The sequence below is a fragment of the Perissodus microlepis genome, chromosome 20 (genome assembly GCF_051167445.1).
Source record: "Perissodus microlepis isolate ML-2025 ecotype Zambia chromosome 20, ASM5116744v1, whole genome shotgun sequence".
Lineage (NCBI taxonomy): Eukaryota > Metazoa > Chordata > Actinopteri > Cichliformes > Cichlidae > Perissodus > Perissodus microlepis.
Window position 1 is genome coordinate 20,850,604 of NC_140480.1, and position 19,482 is coordinate 20,870,085.

General features: G+C 43.2%; 1 protein-coding gene across 3 annotated transcripts; it reads left to right on the forward strand.

Annotated features, from left to right (window-relative positions):
* The first annotated feature begins 1,668 nt into the window (after positions 1-1,668).
* On the forward strand, positions 1,669-17,558 carry ncoa6 (nuclear receptor coactivator 6). Of its 3 annotated transcripts, none has more exons than XM_084916270.1 (17): positions 1,669-1,792; positions 4,978-5,315; positions 5,755-5,910; positions 6,044-6,166; positions 6,419-6,541; positions 6,638-7,444; positions 7,559-7,690; positions 8,812-10,114; positions 10,218-10,336; positions 11,662-12,188; positions 12,282-12,518; positions 12,651-15,678; positions 16,042-16,098; positions 16,212-16,242; positions 16,696-16,737; positions 16,985-17,118; positions 17,209-17,558. In XM_084916270.1, the coding sequence occupies exons 2-17, from the start codon at positions 5,018-5,020 to the stop codon at positions 17,253-17,255; spliced, it is 7,164 nt and encodes a 2,387-aa protein (XP_084772396.1). In that variant the 5' UTR covers positions 1,669-1,792; positions 4,978-5,017; the 3' UTR covers positions 17,256-17,558. The 3 variants fall into 3 exon arrangements, with proteins under 3 accessions (XP_084772396.1, XP_084772397.1, XP_084772398.1); XM_084916271.1 differs by having other exon boundaries at positions 10,221-10,336; XM_084916272.1 differs by lacking the exon at positions 16,696-16,737.
* Positions 17,559-19,482: the final 1,924 nt, after the last annotated feature.

Genomic DNA, 19,482 nt, shown 5'->3' on the forward strand with positions numbered 1-19,482 from the left:
GGACAGAAGAAGTGCCAGGCTGAGAAAACTACCTACACCAGATAAAGATTATCTGAAAGACATGCCTTTAACAAAAAGAAAAAAAATCCCTGCAGTTAATACATCTACTGAAGCCTGATCGCAAATGATCTTAGTGGAAGGGTGTCATCAAGAAATCATTAAGGAAGGGAAATGGGGAGAAAATGCTGAGGGATGTCAAATTATGCAAGACCTGAACTGAAAATCAGTGGCAAAGAGTTATATGGGGTAATGCATGAAAGCAAACATTTTCCAAGCAAAGTATAAAGAAATGAGGGGTGGGTCAAGGCTTTTGTACTGTACTGTACTGTATTTGACCAAAAACTGAAGGAATAAGGTAGGGTAGACCAGGGTTGGTTGTCACATGCTTTTCTCTTGCACAAACTGCTCTTTCAGTACTCCTTCAGTAACCATTCCTTTGTTCAATCAAAATGTGTGTCCTTCTCATTTTTGCAATTAATTGCAACTAAACGTAATTAACCATCACCAGCATGACACTTTGTGACAACCAACCCCATAGCAGGTTTGGTTGTACCTATAGTTATTAATTGGGTTTCAATAAAAATTGCGATTAAAAAAAAGAATGTGTAATGTTGTGAGGGGGTTTTCTGCCTTTCAGATAGAGCCATCAATAAGTTTGAACACCACCTAGTGTTCTGTGTATTTAAACTGTGAATTTGAAGCAGTGATAATTATTGTGACTTATTCTACATATGAGCAGTTAAAATTAGGAATTTGCAGTGCTTTGACAATGTAACCTTTATTAAAGCCACAAAAACAAATGAGAACAGATTCCACATTCATGAGTGTATTCTGAAGTTTTGTATCACTGATATCATTAAAACAGCCAGAATCTTTTTAAAATCTTTTTGTGCAGGATTTTTACAACAGGTAATCTACGCAATAGTGAACAAGTCAGTGTAAACATGTCAGAAGAAGAATGAAAGTCTGGATGGATGCTCAGTTATAGATGTAAGGAAAGAGATGTATTTTAAAGTTCTAAAGATCTAGCAACCCTGTAACTTACCCAGGTCAATTATGACAAATGTACACCCCTGGACTGGTACAATATTTGTGAGATTATTTTTTCAGACAACAAATTGGGCTGGCTATTTGTGCATGACTTAACACAAACCATTCTGCCAACCAACAAACAAAAAGATTTGTCATACCTGTGAGAACCAACCCTAAGACCAGTGAGACAACCATCCCCAACTGACCTCTTGTTAAACATTTTAACTTTTCTACCACCACGGCTTGTGAAAAACTGTTTCAAAGCAAAGCTACTGCTTTGAGCTTTTTAATAAGTGTCTATTTTTAATTACTAATATTATGGGATCTTTTAATACCAAAACAAAACAAAAAATAGTCACACCAATGAAAATTACAAGATACAAGTGCAAATGTGTGATACTGTCAGAATTCCATAGTGCTTTCTAATGTGGTAGTAACAAGTAGTGACAACCCCACTACTCTATTTGACAGAAAATGCCCATTTAAAATTATTCAGCTGGTATTTTACAAAACCGAATTATAAAATAATAATATTTATTATTATTATTACAATTTTAGAATGATGTAAAATATTTTTATTTACTTCAGTTACCTTAAAAATTACAAAAAAACGTTGTTACTTCCTCTGTTTTTATTTTGAAAATCATCGCCGGAAGTTGTAACTTGCTGTAAATTTACACTGTATTTGATTCATGTTTTGTTAGCTAATCTAGCAAGCAGATGCCGACTGCTTCAACTTATTTTCAGATGAATATATGTGGTAAGGCTTTTGCTTTTCTTACGCCTATTTTACTTATCATATGTTGTAAGCTAAACTTAGGGAATTGGAAAGCTAATGCAATGCGTTTCAATGCATTCATGCTGAATTACCTTCTGTGCTAACCAGCTAACGTAGCTAACGATCGCTAACTGGAGCCTATGGAGAAGCCAGGGGGAACAGCCTTGACGTTAATTTTGACGTCTTTCACAGTGTGGTGAAAACCGTGTTACTTTCGGCTATTAAATGTGCTCAAGAGGCCAAGAAAATGCACAGCAGCATAGGATATGGGCAATCTGTGGTCGCCCTGCGGATTTTGATCGCTTTACGTTAGCTTATGTGTGCGCTAAGGCCTGTGCCACGGCTGGGCCGTTGATGTAAAGCAAGTTACGGTTCATGGCAGTAAATTTATGTGTTGTAACACTTTAATTGGCAGTGATGGAAATTAACCTATACTTCAAATAACTGTACCTCTTACAGAACAATCTTCTGTTATTTGACATGTCTTCGATAATAAGTTCACCATCACCGGTCAAAGTGACGTCATTGTATTACAGGTGTGTTAACGTATGATTTGCAATGATGGCCATTTACATAATTGACGGGAATTTATAGGTCTTTGCTGTACTGTGCTATTGTCTTGAGCCACTACTCATTTCTGTTCAGTTTTCTTGGAAAATGGTGCAGAGATTTAGTTAAACATGTGGAAAAATACAGTATATGAGGTGAAAGCAGAGTTTGTACAATTCTAAAAAGCTTGAAAGTCAACATCTGATATGACCACGTTTATTCTGCAACACAGCCTGAACTCTTAGGCAAGCTTTCTTTTAGGCAAGTCATTTCCTTAAGTAGCCTTTAGGAATAGTTCTATGGAACAGAGCTAACAACCATGCCACCATGCTATTGTATAGTGGATCAAAATCTGACGGTGCTTTTCCTCAATGCAGCCCTAAACCAAGACAGAGTGGTCCACCGTGTTTGACAGATGGTTGTAGATAGTTTTTTCTCTCCTGACTTCTCCCATACATTATCTGCCATTTGACACAGAACAGGGCTGTAGACTAGCCTTTTGCCACGGTTGCACTGGTGCGTCTAACTTTTTTTTTTTTTTTAGGTGGACCAGCACAAAAGAACAGCTTGATAGCTTATGGACTATCCTCCATTGCAGTGCATCATGTTGTCAGCTTTACTGTATCTTATCAGGGAAACTGGTCAAGCCGCTCTCTTCGAAATGTATACACTTTCCCCCTTTTACTTTCAGTGGGCTCTGGCTCGGAGTTGATCGTATGTGGCTCATTATCTGATGCCGTCTCCAGACCAGTATTAGACATAACCTGAGAGGATGATGGGTCCGTGTCAGAACACTGGCTATGAATTTCGGACGGATCGGGCCTTAACTTAACGAAGAAGTTATCAAGCGTTCTTTTCATCTTTTCTCATTACCCACAGCTACATCCACTTCTATCGGGCCTAGGCTACTTACCCCTTTCTATCCACCTGCACTTTCAAACGTACACACACACGTAGGCCTACAGGAATATCTGGACCACGGCCAATCAGAGAGGTCCCGCACCCTTGACTATCTCTGATTGGTTTAGACCACGATATGGGCATAATGTGTGTCTGTTGTTGACCACACAGAGACTTTTTTTTTATTTACTCGAATGGTTGGTCGCACCGGTGCAACCTAGCCTAACCCAATTTTTTTTTTGTCACACCATTAAGAAATTAGGTCGCATGTGCGACCAAATTGGTTGTACTCTAGAGCCCTGCAGAACTTTCAAATTTCAGTTCATCACTCTGTAAGTTCATCACTCTAATTTTTGGTCCATTTCAGGCATAATTTGGCATACCACTGCCTTTTTTCCTCTTTTCCCTTTCCTTAAGAATGGTACTGTTTTTTTGCAATATGTAGTTCAGTTTAGGCCTGTCACTTCTGTTGTACCCCAGATTTTTAAGGACACTTTTTTTTGTTTCACCTCAAACAAAACAAGATGTGTCCTGGGAACAAATTATGTTTTTGCAACAGGCTGCTTGCAACAAAGTGCCTTAAGATACAGTTTAGACAGGTACTTTGCTGTCTGTTATGTGTAGACACAACACGGGTCATTCCTTTAGTTAGGTGCCTTTTTTATGTTTGAATGATTCATAGGTCAGTGTTAAGTGACTTCACAAATAAAACCACATTCTTCTGAAATGGTCATGGACAGTGAATGAAAAAGCCAAAGACCAGTGAAAATCTTTGAAAGACCTTCAGAAAGCCTGGAGAACTATTGCTGGAGACCACTTAAAAAAATAAAAGCAAGTGTAGCTCCATCCTTCTATTTTCTTCCACTTATCCAGGGTTGTTGGGGGTTCTGGAGCCTATCCCAACCTGCGATAGGGCTACAGACTGAGTACGCCTTGGATAGGTTGCCAGTCTGTCGCAGGACAGACAGAGAGACAGACAATCATTCACACTCAAATTCACACCTATGGACAATTTAGAATTACCATATTACTAGTTAACCGAACCTAACTGCATGTCTTTGGACTGTAGGGGGAAGCCAGAGTACCCGGAAAGAACTCACACAGATGTGGGGAGAACATGTAAACTCCACTCAGAAACTGCTCAATGTGACAGCGGTTAGCATTGTTACCTCACAGCAAGAAGGGCCTGAGTTTAAATCTACCATCAGGCCAGGGCCTTTCTGTGTAGTGTTTCCAAAGTCTGACTCGTTAGAAGGAAAATATAAACAAATGAGGGGTCACGCAACTCTTTTTCATAGAACTTTGTGTCCTTACCTTGTTTCCCTTTAAGATTGGCGCCTACCACCTACAGCTGAGCCATCAAGCATATATATTATACTAATATATAATACATATTAAAAAAAAATTCAATTATAACTCACATTTTCAGTTATTTGTCACAAACACTGATGCTGTCCAGTTAATTTTATTTTTTCAACTGACACATTTTGGATTATAAAATGAATTTGGGATTATTTATGTATTTAATCTTTTTTCTGAACCAGTGTAGTTAGTTTGGTTTGGGTTTCAACAGAGGTCACATATCAGTTAAAATAGTTAAAATGTAAAATAAAATAATTGGCTGTATACTGTCTATCAGGCACCATGTGGCTTAACATAAACTTTGTGTCAGGCCTACCCTATTATACTCTTAATCTATGTCTAATGTGTGATTGCAGCATAAAACAGCTCACACGCCACTCCTGCTAAGAAGGGAGGATGGCACACCACCGCACCCCACCTGAGACATCCCAGAGGACGGAGTACCTAGAGGCTGATAATGAATCCGACAGGGACTCTGGTGTTGGGGATGATGCAGGAGAGGATGCTGACAGTTGCCATGAAAGCACAGTAACAGAAGAAGAGAAACTTGAGAAGCACGATGGCGGGGAAGGAAAAAGTGGGGAGGGAGAAGATTTTACAGTCTTTGTTGCCTTTCAAGGAAATATGGATGATGAAGACTTCATTCAGAAACTTGAGACAGTCCTCAGAGGGATACCAAACGTGCTTGATATGGGTTAGTTCTATTTCCTTTAATGCTTTTATTTTGAAAAAGTTATTTGTGTTTGACAATTTGCATTTTAAAAAGCTGCTCATTAATAGATGAACAAATGCAAACTTTCAAGTGCTACTGAAAGTTGTTTCTACTGATGTCTGCATTTATATCAGTCTTGAGCAGAATCCACTTGGATCTTTCCATGTTTCTGATTGTAATGTTGACTCTTAGGGGTCTGTTGACACTTGACAATATAAAATGGCATTCTAATGTCATGAATCTTTAACGATCTATGGTACACTGACTTTGATTCTGTCTTGTAAAACAAGTTTTACAAGGATTGCAAATGCAGACATGTTACCATTTGTGTCCTGGTCTTTTCCCCCCCAATAACCAGAAAAAAAATTTCCTTCTGTGCACTGTAATTGCAAGACCACCTCATTAATTATTGCTCCTCTAGGCCCTGAGCGGCTTCAACCACAGCATGTGGAGCCGTGGAACAGTGTGCGGGTTACCTTCAACATTCCTCGGGATGCTGCTGAGCGTCTCCGTCTGTTGGCCCAGAACAACCAGCAGCAGCTCAGAGACCTGGGGATTCTCTCTGTCCAGATAGAAGGTAACGGCACAGTCCTCACGGTTCACTGCACGTCAAAGCAGGATGCATGTCGATGGCACTTCAATATAAAGCATGCAAACAGGACTTTCTGTACAGATTAAGTTACTTATTGTTTCTGTCCATTGATGTTCAGGGGAAGGTGCCATCAATGTGGCTATGGGACCAAATCGAGGACAAGAAGTCAGGGTGAATGGACCAATGGGTGCACCTGGTCAGATAAGAATGGATGCTGGTTTTCCTGGTCAGCCTGGTCCAGGTATTACTTTACTCAAATTAACACACAGAGTAGCCATAGGAAGTTCTTGAAAATTTGTTTAATATTTCTTTTACTAGTTTTTGAATAAATTACAATTTGTATTGGATACTTCTTTTTTGGTTCTTGTTATCCCTAATGTGGTCTTGTTAGTAATTGTGAATTTGTTTTGTTTTCAAAGAAGTATTTACACATTTTTGTATTATTTTTATTTTTGTATTTCATAATGAATAAATATGCTTATATTTCCTCTAGGAGGGGTTCGAATGGCTAATCCATCAATGGTTCCTCCAGGGCCTGGCATGGTAGGTCAGACTATGTTACCAAGTAGTAGTGGACAGATCCACCCTCGACTTCAGAGACCACCTTCACAAACAGGTTCAGGTTTCTTATTTCTCTACATGTTGCATTTTAGGATATGTTGCATTTTATACTGTACTGTAACAGGAAAAATTGCATCTTCCTGACTCACAGATGCGATGGATCCAATGATGTCAGTCCAGCAGCAGCAACAGCTTCAGCACCAACAGGCTGGTCCCCATGGCTCAGGCCCCATGCCTCCTCAAGCTGCCCATCACATGCAGGCTCTACAGGCTGGGAGACCGCTCAATCCTGCTGCACTGCAGCAGCTACAACATCAGCATCACCAGCAGCAACAGGCTCAGCTCTCCCAACTTGGACCTAGACCTCCATTCAACCAATCAGGCCAGATGGCTGCGCCCTCTGGCTGGAATCAGTTGCCTCCCGGTGTCCTCCAACCACCCACAGCCCAAGGAGGCCCTGCCTGGAGAAAGCCCCCACCCCAAGCACAGATGGTTCAACGCCCACCTTCCCTTGCTACAGTTCAGACCCCCAGTCATCCTCCGCCCCCCTACCCAGTTGGCAGCCAGCAGGCTGGGCAGGTATTCGGTGCGATGGGACAGGGACAATTACAGCAACAACAACAACAGGCTGGAATGGGTCAGTTTGCTGCTCCCCAGCCTAAAGGTCAACAGCCTGCCACTGGTGTTGCAGGGCCACCAAGACCCCCTCCACCCCTACCACCAACTACTGGACCACAGGGTAACCTCACTGCCAAATCCCCTGGTTCGTCCTCATCTCCTTTTCAGCAGGGTTCACCAGGGACACCACCTATGATGGCTCAGAGACCTACAACTCCACAGGGCTTCCCCCAGGGTGTAGGTTCACCAGGAAGGGCAGCCCTCAGTCAACAGGGTAACATGCAACAGGCATTCATGGGAATGCCCCAGCATGGACAGCCTGGGGCCCAAGTTCACCCAGGTGAGATGCTTCATAATTATTTATTGTCACACTAAAAACACGTTTTTGGTTATCAGAAAAACATTACGTATTTGGTTCTAAGATGTCTAAAATATCAATGTTTTATATATGCAGGTATGCCAAAGCGACCCATAGGCTTTCCAACCCCAAACTTTGTTCAAGGTCAGGTGAGTGCTAGCACTCCAGGAACCCCTGTTGGAGGCCCCGGCCAGCAGCTACAGAGCAGCCAAGCAATGGCTCACACAGGTAAAATGTCTACAACACTGCACATGTGTGGGATTTATGTCTTAGGTGCAACACAGTTATCTGCTTTCTAATACATTAAAATGGGCGTCTTTTATATAGTTATTTATTTTCTTTTGGCCATTAAACTGTTAAGACAATCAGAATTTTTTACATTTAATAAATATATTTGTATTGTTGGAGCGTATAGTTGCAGAGTTTGTAGTTTAGCATTATTAGATCACTGAGAAACAGCTTAAAATAGTTAATAATGTATAATAATGCAATAATGTATAATAAATAGCAATAAATTCATTATAGGCCTTAACTTTGATTTTGACAAACTTAATAGCGGTCGGCAGGCCATACAGTGCCATTTGTACTAAAATAAAAGGGTTCATTAAAAAAATGGCATCAGTAATTAGCTTAATCTATTTTCCTTTTTTTTAAGAGTAATGTATTCTGTTTACCCTTGTTAAGACCAAGTCACAATTCGTCTTTTTTTTTTTTTTATCAAGTTTTTCATTAAAATATTAGAGTAATGTATTTTAAATTATTTATGCTATGGATCCACCTGTGCCGTTTCTGATAAAGATGAGAATGTATTTGTCAGTGTCAGTGCATAAGACTGACACATTGAATAAGAGCACGATCTTAACTCTGCAAAAAGCCAGTGCTCCATTTTGTCAAGCAGGCTTAGAGACCCATCAGCAAGCCCGTAGCAACTCAGCAACCTAGGTGGTTGGCATAAGCGATAACACATTTTCCCTAGTAATCAGTGGTTGCCGATTCGTCGCAGACCGGTCTCTAGGCCTTTGTGACTGGGGCTTTAAAGAAAGTGATGAGAATTCACACCAAAATTTAATCGACTCTTCCTTTGGACATGTTTCACTTCTCCAGCAATTCAGATGAAAGATATGGTAGTTTTTGTGTGAACTTCATGTCAAACAAATTAACTACACCTTTCACATAATAGTAGGTGACTTATTGTAGACTAATAGTAATTTATCTCTGGACACTTTATAATCTAATTTAACAAAGCATGGCTCTGTGTGCAGTTAGCAGAAGGCATAATAGCTGATTACCTCACATGAAATCCATTAAGTTATTGTCTTTATGTCCCTCCCCAACCCATTTTGCATTAGGAGCTCAACCATCAGCCTCTACACCAAACTCAATGCAGGGACCACCCCATGCCCCACCTAATGTTATGGGTGTTCAAAGTAGCATGGCAGGTTCAGCACCTGGTACAACTGCTGGGCCTAGTATGGGCCAGCAACAGCCTGGCCTCCAGACCCAGATGATGGGCCTCCAGCATCAGGCCCAGCCTGTGTCCTCCTCCCCCAGCCAGATGGTTCAAGGCCAGGGTGCAGGTCAGACTGTCCTCTCAAGGCCCATCAATCAAGGGCAGAGAGGAGGGATGACCCCACCCAAGCAGATGATGCCTCAGCAAGGCCAGGGGGTGATGCATGGGCAGGGTCAGATGGTTGGAGGCCAAGGGCACCAGGCCATGCTCCTGCAGCAGCAGCAGCAGCAACAACAGCAGCAACAAAACTCAATGATGGAACAAATGGTTGCCAACCAGATGCAAGGCAACAAGCAGGCTTTCGGGGGCAAGATGCCAGCCGGGGTTATGCCTGGGCAGATGATGCGTGGCCCTTCTCCAAATGTACCAGGTAACATGGCTCAGTTCCAGGGTCAGGTTGGCCCACAGCAGATGACTCCACAGCAACAACAACAAATGGCTCAACTTCAGCAGCAGCAAATGCAACAACACCAGCTGCAACAGCAGCTGCAACAGCAGCAGCAACAGCAGCACCAGCAGATGAATCAGCAACAGTCTCAGCAGGTTCCTGTTGCTGGAAATCCTAATCAAGCTATGGGCATGCATGGGCAACAGATGAGACTGCCTTCAGGGCACCCTCTCATTCAACAACAGTTGCAACAGCAGCAGTTACAACAGCAGCAGAAGCAACAACAAGCCATGATGCAACAGCAGCAGCAGCAACAACAACAACAGGCAGCTCAGCAACATCCACATGCCATGGGGGATCCAAACAGTGGGACAGGAGATTTGGGAGTACAACAAATGGTTCCTGATATGCAGGCACAGCAACAGCAAAGCATGATGGGAGGCCCCCAGCACATGCAGATGGGAAATGGGCACTTTCCAGGTCATGGCATGAATTTCAACTCACAGTTTCCAGGTCAGATGCAGATTGCAGGACCTTGTGGACAGCCAGGTGGCTTTCCTGTTAGCAAAGATGTTACACTGACTAGCCCACTGCTGGTCAATCTGCTGCAGAGTGATATTTCAGCCAGCCAATTTGGACCAGGAGGAAAACAAGGAGCAGGTGGGGGAAATCCAGCCAAACCCAAAAAGAAGAAGCCAGCACGCAAGAAGAAGCCCAAAGAGGGAGAAGGTCAACAGCAAGTAGAGGGACTTGGGTAATAATTTGTACTTGTAACAGTTTTTGCCATGGGATGCAATTTATTTTCATCACTCATTGGTTAATTGTCTAATTGTTCAACAATTTCTTTCTCTTCTTAGTAGTCTTGAAGTGGCTGCTGGCATGGAGGATGCTGAACTGCCAAATCTTGGTGGTGAACATGGTATGGGCTTAGACAACGCAGGCCAGAAACACCCTGAATTTGCTAACAGGCCTGGAGGTAAATAGCAACATACATTTCTAGTTATTTTGTGCACATTTAAGATGCATTCAGACCAAGGTAAATACTAGGGGTGGGTTTTTATAATCGATTTATCGATTAAAATCGATTCTGGCTTGGATAACGTAAAATCGATTCACTAAAATCCTGAATAAATTTTTTAATATAAATTTATTTTGCCCGAAATGCCAGACTCTCTGGTGAAATCTCACAAAATTTCAACAACCACCAAACAGCTAAGACAGCAAATGAGAGCAGGAACACGGATTCTGCACAAAGACAAAACCCGCGGATCAGAATCAGTTAGATGTCGCCTTTCTCATAGTCGGGGCTGAAAGCCGACAGCTCGCTGATTCTGATCTGTCGGCAGGTCCGCGCTTTGTGTTCCCTTTATGCGCGGATTCTAAAGCTGTTAGTTTGATGTCACTCCAAACAATATTGACCGAACCAGCAGCAAAAGAAGATCCAAACTACGCTTCACATAAACATCGTCATGTATTCACTCTTACTTTTACTGTTTTGCTTCGACCACGATGCACAGCTCCCCCCCCCCTCTCTCTCTCTGTACTTCAAGAACAGTTTCCCGTCTAAAAATCTGTTTTCTTCATTATTCGCTTGCTTGTTACGCACAAGTCTACCGTTGTTTACAGCGCTCTCGGTCGCTGTTTTTTTTTTTCGTTTTACATACTTTTGAAAAGAAAGCCTCATTTCTGCCGTTCAATACTGAACAAATTTAAACTTTTTAAAATTATGCAAAATGCAAAACGCTTAGCCGTGTCTCTAATAAAACCTCTGTAACTTCAGAGGTAATGTTCATGTGTTGATTAATGGTTTTCTTTCGTTTTTGATGTACTGCAGAATATTTTTATAAAATCCCAGGCCAGGAAAAATCACCTTCATGTTTTTCTGTGTTTTATCCCCAGCTACTTTGACACAAAGGCATCTGCTGTGATGCTCACACCTTTGATAAAGTCTTGCGTGTGTCAGCTTCCTTTTTATAGATACAAAAATATGTAAATGTGATGATCTGAATTATAATATTTCTGGCTGTCAAAATTTCCCAGATTCAAATCGAATCGAATCGAATTAAATCGAATCGTGGATCAAATCGATTCGGGACCTTGTGAATCGGAATTGAATCGATTCTAGAAATCAGTGACGATACCCAGCCCTAGTAAATACCCTAACATTATTTATTTGCAGTAAACTTTTCTAATACATGGCATCTTTAAAAAATATGTGTGTGTGTGTGTGTGTGTGTGTGTGTGTATATATATATATATATATATATATATATTTGTGAATCTTTTTATGCTTTTACTTAGGCTTTCCTGGCCAGCCTGGAGATCAGAGAGTATTGCAGCAAGTACCCATGCAATTTATGCAGGGGCAACAACAACAACCACCATCGCAGCAACAACAACAGCAGCAGCAACAACAACCACCATCGCAGCAACAACAACAGCAGATGCAGCAGCAGCAACAACAACCACCATCACAGCAACAACAACAACAGATGCAGCACATACAACAACAGCAGATGCAGCAACAACAAATGCAGCATCAGCAGCAGCAAATGCAACAGCAAATACAGCAACAGCAGCAACAGTTGCAGCAGCAGCAACAGTTGCAGCAACAGCAGCAACAGTTGCAGCAGCAGCAACAGTTACAGCAACAGCAGCAACAGTTGCAGCAGCAGCAGATGCAACACATGCAACAGATACAAGGTCTCCAGAATGCGCAAGGACAGCAGGGAATGACAGGACAGCAGACTACAGGTCAAGGCCAGCCCCAAATGCACCCTCATCAGCTACAGCAGCAACCACAACAGCAACCACACCTGCAACAGCAGGTAATGAAGTTATGTACATTGGTGACAATTTTTGGTATTAGCATAACAATATGTCAGTTCATACTTAGCAGTGAGCCTCATGTTTCTTTCTAGCAACAACAGCAGATGATGATGATGCTGAAGATGCAGCAGGAGCAGGCGAAGAATCGTATGCCCATCCCTCCAGGAGGGCAGCTACCTCCCCGAGGAATGGGCAATCAAACTGAGGTGCAAAGACATCCTGTCTCACAGCAAGGCAACATGCCTGTGATGATCAGCCTTCAAGGACCTGGAGGGGTGCCACCATCACCTGACAAAGCCAGAGGAATGCCCCTGATAGTGAACCCACAGGTGAGGGCCCTGTTGGGACATACATTAACATAGTGCTGAAATTCTCATCTATTTTTTTTTTTAGCATTTAAGTTTGGAGTGCAAAGATGTAATATGAACACTTTGCCTTTGTTTTTCCTCTCTACTTTTTAGCTTGCAGGGGCTGCACGACGAATGTCCCATTCTGATGCAGGACAGGCTCCCCAAGGAACTGGATCTGAAGAAGCCCCTTCAGGTGCCCACTCAAAGCAGGACAGACCTGGTGGCCCAGAAATGGGGGGACAACCAGGAAATGGCACTCAACAGATTGTGGGCAATCAGGCCTCCAACACTCACATGATGAAGCAAGTCCCTGGTTCAGCGCAAATGCCCCAGCATACTGGAGCTAGTCCTCAGCAGCAGTTACCCACTCAACCTCAACAAGGAGGTCCCATGCCTGGTCTTCATTTCCCCAATGTCCCCACAACCTCACAGAGTTCAAGACCTAAAACCCCCAACAGAGCCAGCCCCAGACCATACCACCATCCCCTCACCCCAACCAATCGTCCACCCAGTACTGAACCCTCAGAAATTAACCTTTCACCCGAGAGGCTAAATGCCTCTATTGCAGGGCTTTTTCCTCCCAAAATTAACATTCCTTTGCCTCCAAGGCAGCCAAACCTAAACAGGGGATTTGATCAACAAGGTCTTAATCCAACAACTCTGAAAGCCATTGGACAGGCACCTCCTAACCTAACTTTACCAGGAAACAACAATGGCAGTGCTGGTGGAAATAACACTAACAACAATCAGCAGGCATTTTCTGCTGGTTCTGGTGCTGGGATGGTAGGTGCTAAACAGGACAAACCAGCTGGAGTGCAGGGTAAGAGGGCAAGTCCCAGCAATAGTAGGAGGTCAAGCCCAGCCTCTAGTCGTAAGTCAGCCACCCCGAGTCCAGGAAGACAGAAAGGGGCAAAAATGGCTGTCACTGGCCCTCCACACCAGCAGCAGTTGGTCAGTCCTCAGGGGCAAACAATGATGCTAAGCCCTACCTCAGTACCTCCAAGTCCAGTATCTATGGCTTCACAAGTGACTGGTTCCATGGAGGCGCAGCAGACCCAGAGCAACCTTCATGGAATTCAAGGTAACCCTGCTGATGGAGTCAGGGATAGTCAGGGAATGATAACAGCAGAGCAGCGACAGATACCACAGTCTCAGTCACAGCCACAGCCTTTAAGGGAGTTATCAGCACCCAGAATGACTAGCCCTCGTCTGCCTGCACCTCAGCAGCCTAAAACTGACTTGGAACTGCAGGCTTGCACTGTTGATAGGCAGCTGACGCATTCAGCACCTGTACAGGAGTCCGAGGTCTCACCTGCTATCAGAGCAGCCCCGACTTCCCTAAACCAGTTACTGGATAACACAGGTGTTCCAAATATGTCCCTGAGAACCATACAGAGTAGTACTGTTAGGGATGTAATGGGAAAGGGCAGTCCTAAGTCTGCTTTTGATCCAGAAAGACCATTTCACAGTAATTCCCAAAGCACAGATGTGGCAGTGTCTGTTGCTAATACTGCAGAAACCGAAGCTAAACTCAAACCTGCTGTCCCAGTCCCTACCAGCAGTCCTAACTTACTGCCTGTTTCAGTTCCTGGTTCACATCCTCCCAATAGCATGAACTCCATTACCACTCCCAGCCTTAATCAAAACCCAGTTTCCAGTCTTGGTGTCATTCCTAGTTCAAATGTAAATGCAACACCTACACACACAGTCAGTACCAACACTAATGCCACCACAAGTGTAAACCCCAGTACAATTGCTTCCAGTCAGATTAGTTCTGCGTCCACTGTTAGTAGTAGTTCGAACTCTAGCTCTGCTGTAAACCCAATTGGTTCGGCTACTAAACCAAGCCCTAGTCCTAAAACTGTGACAAGTGTCCACTCAGTCATACAGATCCCTGCCTCTTCTAGCACCATTTCCCCCAACCAGATCACTGTGTTTGTGGCCTCAAACCCTATCACTTCTGCCCCTGCTTCACAGCCGCCCACATCTATGGTTTCAACTATGGTGGCTGTCCCTCACAGGAACATTAGACCTCAGGACATCCGGCAGCAGAGCTCAGCATCCAGACCTCCTCAGTTCATCACAACCACCCCTGTATTTATCAACCCAATTTTCCAGGTCCCAAGTTCATCTGTGGCTCCCAATACTACAGTGGTATCTCAGTCAGTCACCATGGTGGGGTCTATCCAAGTGTCAAATGCAAATATCCAACTTTCTGCTGCTCCAAGCTCTACCCAGTCCTCAGGGACTAACATGACCAGCAGTCAGCCCACTAGAAATGCTGTTGGACAGCTTCAGATTGCCACTAGTATGTCATCACCGGCCCCAGCACCTCCCCTAGGTCCTCAAAGTAACCCAGCAGCTAACAAAACAGAAAGCCCTGGTGAGGCTACTTCTACTCCAAAATCTCACCCAGTTCCACAGCCATCTCCTCATCCCAACCCTTCAGCATCTCCCTTTCAGCCACCTCTGGCTTCTCCTCTTCCCTGCTCTAGTCCTGGGGCTGTTAACACCGTCCGGAAAAGCCCTGTTTCTTCATCTCCAACTGCCCAGTTAAGAAGTAAGCCTGCACAGGTTGCTGTAGCTGTTTCTGTTACAGCGGACTCCCAGCAAAGTCCTGTGGAAAGGCCTGCACAGGGGCACACAGGGGCTGTGCCACCACAGGTCTTTCATCCTCCTGCTAGTCCAGCCATTCAGATTGAAGCACAAGCCCCCCATACTACTGCTGTTTCCCAAAACACCCTTGCTATACCTGCAGTTTCATCTCCAGTCCCAGTTCCTGGTCAAGTCACTGCTCCTACTCAGATTATAAGCCAGACTCAAGCACATGCACCAGCTTCAGTCTCAACCCCAATGCAAGCTGTAACATCTCAAGCTCCTGTTGTGGCTGTAGTTGGTACTCCCACTGGTGTTTCTTCTTCAGCTGTGCTCTCCACGGTTCCTCCTGTGCAAAGTCCAGTACCGTCCATTATTCCAACCCTTGCCACACCTGGACCTGTTCAGGAGGGTTCCCAGACCACATCCTCTCCAGCTGCTAACCCAAGCGGAGTTCCAGCAGGCCAGTCTGACCCTGCAACAGCTGTGGAGCCCTCCATCCCAACAGCTGGAGCAGCTGCTGAAACCACTCAGACCACAGCAGGTAAACGTGCAGCCGTGAGCTACATTCATTTTTGAAGCTGATGAGCACCTTAATGCACCACATGTCAGTCATGTGCTTAGGTCCACTTATTGTATGTTACAAAAAACGTGTATAATGCTAGCTTATGTATGAAGTATTGTTTAATGTTTATGTCTTTTTCGATAGAGAAAGGCTGTTTCTCTGTGCAAATATTCTGGCAACTGATTCCCATAGTGGGAAGAATCCACTGCTTAGCTCCCTATATAAAATTACATAGCTATATCATATCATATGTGCCCTTATTTGAACAGTTAGTGGTGTGTATTTTAATGTGTTATTTATTTAGATATGTCAATTGAACTGTTTTATTCTTTCACCTCCCAGCACCTATTCAACAAGAAGCTCCACAGTCACAGGAACCTACTGCCACCGAGAAGACCGGTTAGTGTTGTCATCCTTGTTTTTGAGCTGTTAAAATACTTCTCGCTGAAATAGAATATAAGCAATTGGGATTTAAATTGCACGTGAATAATTCCTGTTTTTGTTTTGTTCAGGTGAAGAGGCTTTGACCGGTTCTGAACAGGGGTAAGATCATGTTCTTTGTTATGGTTTGTTAATTGCTGTGTAATGTGTCACGGGCTAGGGTTTTTAAGGTGTCCCTTACTGCTGATCTTTGAAAAAGCTGGCCTAATCTTAAGATTGATGCTTTTGAAGAAGAAATGCTTAGACATTTCAAGCTTCACTGAAACTCAGGGAGTTCATTTGCTTGGCCACGGAGGGATACATGGTGAAATCAATGAGCCAAGTGGCCCCAGCAATGGGTACGTATGATAAGCATGCAACAATATAATTATATTAATGCATGTCAAAAGGTTGAACAATGAGCAGTCTATCACAGAACAAATTGTAGCTCTCCCGCTGACCTTTATGGCCATGTCTCTTTTCCTGGGAATTGTCGTGTTATGGTGGGGGGAAGTGAAGCCATGTTTTGTTCAGCACAGCGTATAGTTTACCGCTGTTTTTCCACTTCTATCACAGATGGGCAAAGAAAAGAAAGGCGCCCATCAACTTAGTCTCAAGGTATGTATTTTAACACGTTTGTGCTGAAAAGACACAAGCAGTGATCATGTCAGCGTAGTGGATGCTGTCGGGATGAAGATGGACAGTATCTGTGGTAGACGAGGAAAAACAGCAGAGTCCTGATTGGTATTATATCTTTCTCTGACTAGAGCAGAGTTAACTCACACCGTTGTCTGTTTGGTAACACTTTCTTGTGTTATTCTCCTTTTCTTTTCCATTTTTCCCCTTTTCTATCTTGTTCTCCCAGAGCTGCTGTGGAGAAGCCCAAAGGGCCAAGCAGGCGCAGCTCCCGGGCTGAGAAAGAGGTGGAGGAGGAGCCAGTAGCAGACAGCAGCCTTAGGAAGAGATCGGCCAGGCCTGCAACCAGTGCTGCTGTGAAAGGTAATTAAAAAAGACACAGTATCAATCACTATATCCAAGCTGTGCCTGCTACCATTTCCCCGACACAAATGCATGTCTTCTCTTTGACAGAAGCTGGAGCGAGCCCCACGCAGGCCAAGAGAAGGAAGTCTAAGTAGGCACGACTACAGTTGTGTTTACCTGTGAAATGTACTGTAAATGTTTGTGTTTCCCCGCTGTGAATCACTTGATAATGGTTTCTCTGAGCAGGATTATAAATTTTTACTAGAGGAAGAGACCTGTGTACAGATTGTTTTAAAAGGAATCATGCTATTGTCGTGTCCACGTGAGATTGTAGTTAGGTGTGCATACAGTTTGTGTGAATGTGCTTTTTATATGAAATGCTGGATTAATCATGTGAAGATAGATGGTGCAGCTTGTCATGACGGTATAATGTAAAACAAATAAAATTTTCTACCGCTTTTGTTCTGTGGAAATGAGTCATTTGATCTGTGTGTTGCCCTTAATTCACTCTTTAGTTGCTTTAAACAGAAATGTCAGACTTTGAGTTTAAGCGGGCCAGACCAGTAAAACTATATAGAGATTGACAGACCACGTGACTTTCGCGCATTGCTTTGTGGATACCCGTGGCAACAAAATCAAAACACTGCATCAAGCGCTAGTATTTCCAGCACCGGTAATCATTAATTCTGCGGTTTTAATCCCTACTTGCATCTTATTTGCCCCAAAAACAGTCATGTGCAAAACGATGGAGAACACAGCAGGTCCGTACAAAGACAGACTTGACGAAAAGGCAAAAAAAGGACCAAGAAAAAATCGAAGAAGTGAAATGGTCAGACCCATACGAGCATACAGAGTGGAGTAAGGACGTTAGCGTGCTGCCCAACTTTCATCACGCACATATTTATTATTATATGGTCCTAAGTGTGAGTGCATACACTCACAAAATGTTGAGTAACTTCAGATCCCTGCAACAAGCCCAGGTCCAGTTTACTTTGGTGATTTGGACTATTCCATTTAACAGCTGCTGCTTTTTTCCCTTTATCTCCTGTACAGGCCAACGTCTTTTCAGGTTGTAGTATTACACATTTTCAGATCTAATATAAATAAAATGAGTGTTTCGTAATTCATTCAATTTATTGTTTTTATTTATAACTGGCATTATTGTTTCATTCTATTATAGAATCTTACAAGAAAGAGGCAAAATTGCATTCCATTATGCTTTATTAGCTGCTTCGGTAAAAAACAAAACCATTGCAAAACAACATACTGGAAAACCGTTATTCATCACTTGAATGCTTCAATACAACTCTTGGGCACATATATGCGGGACGTTTCGTGGCTGTTTTGATATCGCTCTCTCTCTCTTAACCGATCAAATCCCGCTGTGGTAGCAGCTTTCCACTCGGTATGACCCCGGTTGACAGAGGGTGCCCGGTCTGGATCGCATTCCAGCATTTTGTAGGCTGGTTTTCCTGCAAAACACAAACATTAGCCCGCAAAGCCACAGTGAACAAAGCAGCATAGCGCAACGAATTCAGTTCAAATCAATATAAGACTTATTTGTAACCTACATCAACAATTATGTTATGATAAATTACACAATCACAACTACAACAGAAGACTTACCTTTGTGGAAATGCTTGGAGCAGACTAACATGTGAGCTGGAGTGTTCTGAAACGTTATATTTGGTCTGCAATCCAGGCCATCCGTCGGCTCTTTGTTACTTCGGAAACATGGCTTAAACAATTTCTCTTCCACGACGTAATCCGATAAAAACCGATCTCTTTACCGTCGGCTTCCCGTGGCTGTCATGCGACCGGCTATTGCAGTTAATAATACAACAGCTTCTTGCCATTTTTTGTGTTTCCTTTTATCGCTGTGTGACTGTTTTCATGTGAAAGCCTGCGTGCGCTAGTACCGCTTGCCACTCGTTCCCAGAATCCTTTGCTGTTTTACCCTTGAATGACGTCACATTTTCAATCTCATAGGTGTCAAACATGGGGCCCGAGGATCAAAAGACACTGTGGAATGTGGCCACTGGACATGACATCAATTTTGAACTTAACATAACAAAGTGTGGGGGTTTTTTTGTTGTTGTTTTGGTTTGGTTTTTTCAATATGTACTATAGAAACATTCTGTAAAATAACAACAAATGTTCACACTGAGCTAACATAACTTTTCCCCGTAAGTTTACACACATATTTATCAAATTGAAGCCCAACAGGAAAAGCTGTAAAAACTTGTGAAACAGCTAAAAGTTCAAAATCTTTGCGCTCCAACACAATTTCCAGTTTTCCGATCTTTTATGTCCAGTGTCCTCACCAACCCGGTAAAAATGGTGTTATGATAGCGGTTCAGGTAAGGACCATGCACAGCCTTC

Bases quoted from the DNA above. Each gene is read 5' to 3' on its own strand.
- ncoa6 (XM_084916270.1), top strand. From the start codon at position 5,018: ATGGCACACCACCGCACCCCACCTGAGACATCCCAGAGGACGGAGTAC. The intron at 6,167-6,418 runs GTATTACTTTAC...TATTTCCTCTAG, and splicing joins TCCTGGTCAGCCTGGTCCAG to GAGGGGTTCGAATGGCTAAT. The intron at 12,189-12,281 runs GTAATGAAGTTA...GTTTCTTTCTAG, and splicing joins AACCACACCTGCAACAGCAG to CAACAACAGCAGATGATGAT.